The 4928-nt window shown below is 37.7% G+C and overlaps 1 protein-coding gene across 1 annotated transcript in view; it reads left to right on the forward strand.

The window, feature by feature from the left end:
• PAPPA2 (pappalysin 2) overlaps positions 1-4928 on the forward strand; it is a 475277-nt gene that overhangs the window by 293671 nt on the left and 176678 nt on the right. Inside the window, exon 12 of the mRNA XM_006887711.1 lies at positions 4392-4527. Coding sequence (XP_006887773.1) covers positions 4392-4527 — 136 coding nt within the window. The remainder of the gene's footprint in view (positions 1-4391; positions 4528-4928) is intronic.

Genomic DNA, 4928 nt, shown 5'->3' on the forward strand with positions numbered 1-4928 from the left:
TAATAATAGTAAAAATATTTTTAAATGAAAAAAAATATCTTCTAGCTACTCGAAGAGAGAAAAGACTTGTCAATCTGTCCTTAAACATATTACAGTCTAGAAAACCCTCTGAGGAAATTCTTCTTTGTGGTACAGTGTCAATAGGAGTTGGAATTGACCACATACAAAAGTAACAAGATAGTGAGTGCTGGTGGCCTACTGGTAAGAAGCTACACTGCAATCTCAAAGACATGCGGTATGAATCGCCAGATGCACCACTGGAGAGGGAGGGGCAATCTCCTCCTGTCCCAGTTGGATCTGATTTGATGGTACAGAACAAGAAGAAGAAAAAGAAAATATTATGTATACTAAAATAGCTTGACTAGACCTTGGAAAAGAGCAACTTTTAAGAATACCACCATCTTCTATATTTGAATAAGGAACATACATTTAGTTTTCTATTTGCTGATTCTAGAAATGTCTGTCTGTGTATGTTAAGTAGTAGTTGGTCTTTAATAAAAGCATATGTTAAACATCATTTTCTGTATATAAAATGTATTTCTTTGTATTTTTTAAATTTCTAGAGTGTACATATATTCTATACCAAGAACTTCAAATATTGCCAGTTTCTTTGGAAGTAAAACCTGGAGTACCAGTTGACATTTCTACACGTGCCAATTTAAAACAGCATGTGTGAAATGAATTTAACCTATAAATTCCAGAATTACAGTGTAATTCTTTCTATATCAAATACATGAATGAATATTTAATTTTTAAATGTTATTCTTCTTACATAAATGATATATAAGGGATACAAACCTTTTTCAAAGTTTTGTGTTTCATTTCAGGAATTTATACTTAATAATGATTGAGGATGGGGTTGGATCAAATATCTTTCAATGTTTTTCTTTAATTAACCTATTTAGTGAATTTTCATATTATCCAGTTTTGTTTTACAGTTGTATTTTCTCTCTTTGTATGCCATAGATATTGCTCTATACCACCTTTCTTTTGGGTAATGAGAATCATTGAATGTTTAGTCCCTCTAATAAAACATATACTTTTCATTTTCACTATCTGTTCAGTAGCTGTGTTAGACAGATAGTGTCACTATAAACCAGATAAGGAAAGGAAGACTCCCTAAATTCAGAGAGGAGAAATAGACGGAACAGATTTATCCAGCTGGTATAAGTAGATCCAAGAATGCAAATCCAGGGCTTCTTTGTGGCCAAATGTCTCTCTAGATTCATTAATGTGCTCAGTTCCTTTTTGTCTTTGTTGTTAGCTGCTATCCAGTTAACTCTCAACTTATGGTAACTACATGAACAACTGAACGTCCTGCTTTGTCCCCATGTGGGGTTAAGATCAGACTGTTAGGATCCAGAGGATTTTGCCAGCTGATTACTTAGCAAAAGATAAATCAGGCCTTTCTTCCATTTTTTATTGTTGGGTCCTATTGGGTCAACCCCAACTCATAGTGATTGTGTATACAGTATATTGAAATCCTGCCCAATCCTGTGCCAGCTATATAATCTCCACTGTACCCATTGCTGAAATAACTGTCAATGAAGGTCTTCCTCTTCTTCACTGGTCCTCTGCTTTTCTTACTGTCTTAATTTGGAGGCTGCACATTCTCCTAAGTGGTATAGTCGTGATCTGTGCATTGCTGTACAGAGGTAACTTTTCGTTGCTGTAATGCTGAACACTGTGATACTGATGTGTGAGATGTGATAATGGTTACCCATGGTGGACAGTATTTGGTGGAGCTCCCTGATTAAAACAAGCTCGGAAGCAGGAGTGGCATCCACTTCTGAAAATAGCTGCCTCCAGAAACTCTATAAACTTGGAGAAATGATGAAAGGTATACAAGTGTTCAGGTCTTTCGTTTATAGGGTCGCTATGAGTTGTCTATGACTAGATGGCACTTAACAACAACAACAACTCTGAAATAGATGGCACTTAACAACAACAACTCTGAAATTTATATGGCCTCAGAGCAACATGAAAGCCTACACTGATAGATAGATGGTAGTTGAGTCTGAGCTGTGTATTTCCCGGAATCAAATAAACATTTCTTGCATGGAAGGCGAGGATTCTAGAATCATCAACTTGCCAGTTCTTATTAACCCTCTTTAGATCCATTATGCATTTATGTACACATTCAGATGTCTCTCTGCTTCTGAGGCTCTGATAGCTGCATGACAGAGTTCATACTTCCCTGTGCTTCTAGGTGCTGCTGTGGGGTTATATTTAGTGTTCTGATGAGAATGAAACTTGGCTGTTTCCTGCATTGCCGTGAGAAGAAATGCTAAAGTGTTGGCATTCTGTACTTTGGACAAGCCCTTGTCTCTATTTTGTGTGGCCTAGCATTCCTCTGCCTGGCTCCTTGTTCGTCTCACTTGTGGTTTTACTACTTAAGACATGACCTGGAAATGCTTGTCTAGCTACCTCAAACAATAAATGCACAGACTCACTGCCCCCCACCAATGGTTTTGCAATTTAAAGTGGTTTGGTATTAAGACTATTAGAGGAAGGAAGGAAAAGGAGATGGAAAATGAGTTGGAGGTCTTGGGTGTGGCCCTTGGTTCAGAGAAATCCACATCTTAAGATATGCCTCAACTAACCAGGTCCAGGTGGGTAGTGCCTATTTTGAGGCCCAGCAGAAAGTTGGGAAGACAGAACTTCCCTGTCCCTCACTAAAGCCCTCCAGTCTTCAGCTCTGAGTCCTGGTGGGAAAAAGCCACCAGGTACTTGTTTGGCTTCTGTCTGTCTCTGGCTCAGAAAATGACCCAGAACTTTCTTCCAGAACTCAGGTCTCTTTTGTGGTCTGTGAAAAGGAAGAGGTTGTGGGAGTTCCCAGGAGACTTTTGATGCCATTTGTTGCTGTAGTTTAAGTCTTTGAGTTAGGTTCTTGGTTACCTTATGATCTGTTTTATGTCTAGCTCTCATCCAGTCAACAACAAAGAACCTTATATTGAAAGCCATAACCTATGAGTCTAGAGGTCTTAAGTTATGAAAGATTATTTACTACTTCAAAGAGAGGAAATTAAAAAAAGGTGGGAGGAGGACGCTGTAAAATAGCGTGTGGCTGGTCTTTCCCTCAAAGGAGCAGAAGAAAAAGGGAGAGTTGTGCTAACTTGACCACTGCAAGTCATAAAAGTCACCCTAATTAAACCAGCAGTGCAAATGGACACTCTATAAGCATGCCAAGACTCAGAAGAAGTCAGTCTGTGGACAAGGCAGAATTCTCATTTAAAAGCAAAGTGTATTGACTCTCTAGCTCTGCACTTGTAGAGAAGTCCCTTCCCTGTTGTATGCTGCTTTAACACCAGGGACAATTCTGCAATTCCTTCAGCCTTAGAACCTAAGTGAAGCCTGGAGAAATGCACATACACCTTTGTAAGGACCTGTGCTGAAGTCTTTGAGTTAGGTTCTTGACTGTGCTTATTAAGACATGGAAGAGCAAGGCATTTTGGAATTTTCTCTAAACAGAAATTAAGACCTATGTTGAGCTCAAAGGAAGAAAGCAAGCAAAACTCAAAGTACTGCATCAAACAATTTTAGCCTGAGAAACAAGCCCTCCAGATCTGATTTAGGCATTAAAATCTTTCTATTAACATTAAAAGATTTCCAGTGAACAAAGTTCCATTGTGAACAAAGTTCCATTATGCACTTTGAAAGTCTGTCATAGTTTTGATCAGCTTAGACTTTTAGGAATCTTCCTTATAAATACATTGATTTTTTTTCTGTGCTTCAGTTTTAGCTGATTTATCAGCCATGATAAGGGTATATATGTACTTAGACACCAAGAAAATGGCATAAGAACAAGCAGCTTGGGAGCTTTTAATCTCAGAAGTAAAAGACTATCTATAACAACCTCTTTCTCTCTGTGCATCACATAATTCATATGCCTTGAGAGGCTCTGATGAAAATGTAAGGAGAGACTCAAGGAGAAAGGGTATAGATATAACCATTTATGGCAGTGCCAAGCTTTAAGGCCAGAACTAGATATTAGCCTGAAAATAATCTTGTCTGCTTCTCTCATTTTGAAGATAAGGGACTATTGAATTACTAGATAGATAATGTCTTTGGTGATGCTCTTTTTGAATGATCTTTCTGACAAATTGAAAATAAGATTCAAATAAACAAAATGCAATTGAAATAAGCAGATTCGGGGAGAAAATATAAGAAATCCAACTGCTAGAAGTTATCTTCTTTTTATCTTATCTTGACTTGTAGTGTGACCTTGGGTGTCTTTCTGTATCTACTCCAAATTTTTCTCATTTGAAAAGAAAAAGGAAGCCCACTTTCTATTACTGTGAAGTAGCTGAGAAGAATAAACAGGATGTCACATGTCTTGATATCCTAATAGACATAATAACTCATATATGTTTTTATATGCTTATACCTAGGTGTGTTTCAATAGACCAGGATTAGCCACATCGATTTTCCTTTTCTTAACGTCTGATGGTCTGGTCCCTGGGAAACATCAAAGATCTACGGTGACCCTTCAGTTGACTGACATCAGTGGAAACAATCATTCTCTTGGTGAGTTTGACAATTATCCCTGAATTCCATTAGGAGACAATTGAATTAATTTAGCTATCAGCCTGATCTGCCTTTTCTATTGTCTGGGGCCTTGCCTACATCACACAGCTATTGGGAAAAGAAAGTAAACACTAGCTATGGAAACATGTTTAGAGGAGTAACATTCAGATTAAGACAGACTAGGAAGAAGGATTGGCCATCCACTTCTGAAATAGCAGGCCTCTGAAAACCCTATGTACAACAGAACACAAGTAGACTAACAGAAAAGGCAACATAAGTAGAACTTTGAAGTATGGAAATACAAAAGAAGAGGAACAGTTGTAAGCAGACACTAGTGATTGGAACATGGAATGTGAGAACCATGAATGTAGGAAAATTAGAAATTGTTAAGAAAGAAATGG

The sequence above is a fragment of the Elephantulus edwardii genome, unplaced genomic scaffold (assembly GCF_000299155.1).
Source record: "Elephantulus edwardii isolate Elephantulus edwardi_28Jun2011 unplaced genomic scaffold, EleEdw1.0 scaffold00061, whole genome shotgun sequence".
In the NCBI taxonomy this organism is placed as follows: Eukaryota; Metazoa; Chordata; class Mammalia; order Macroscelidea; family Macroscelididae; genus Elephantulus; species Elephantulus edwardii.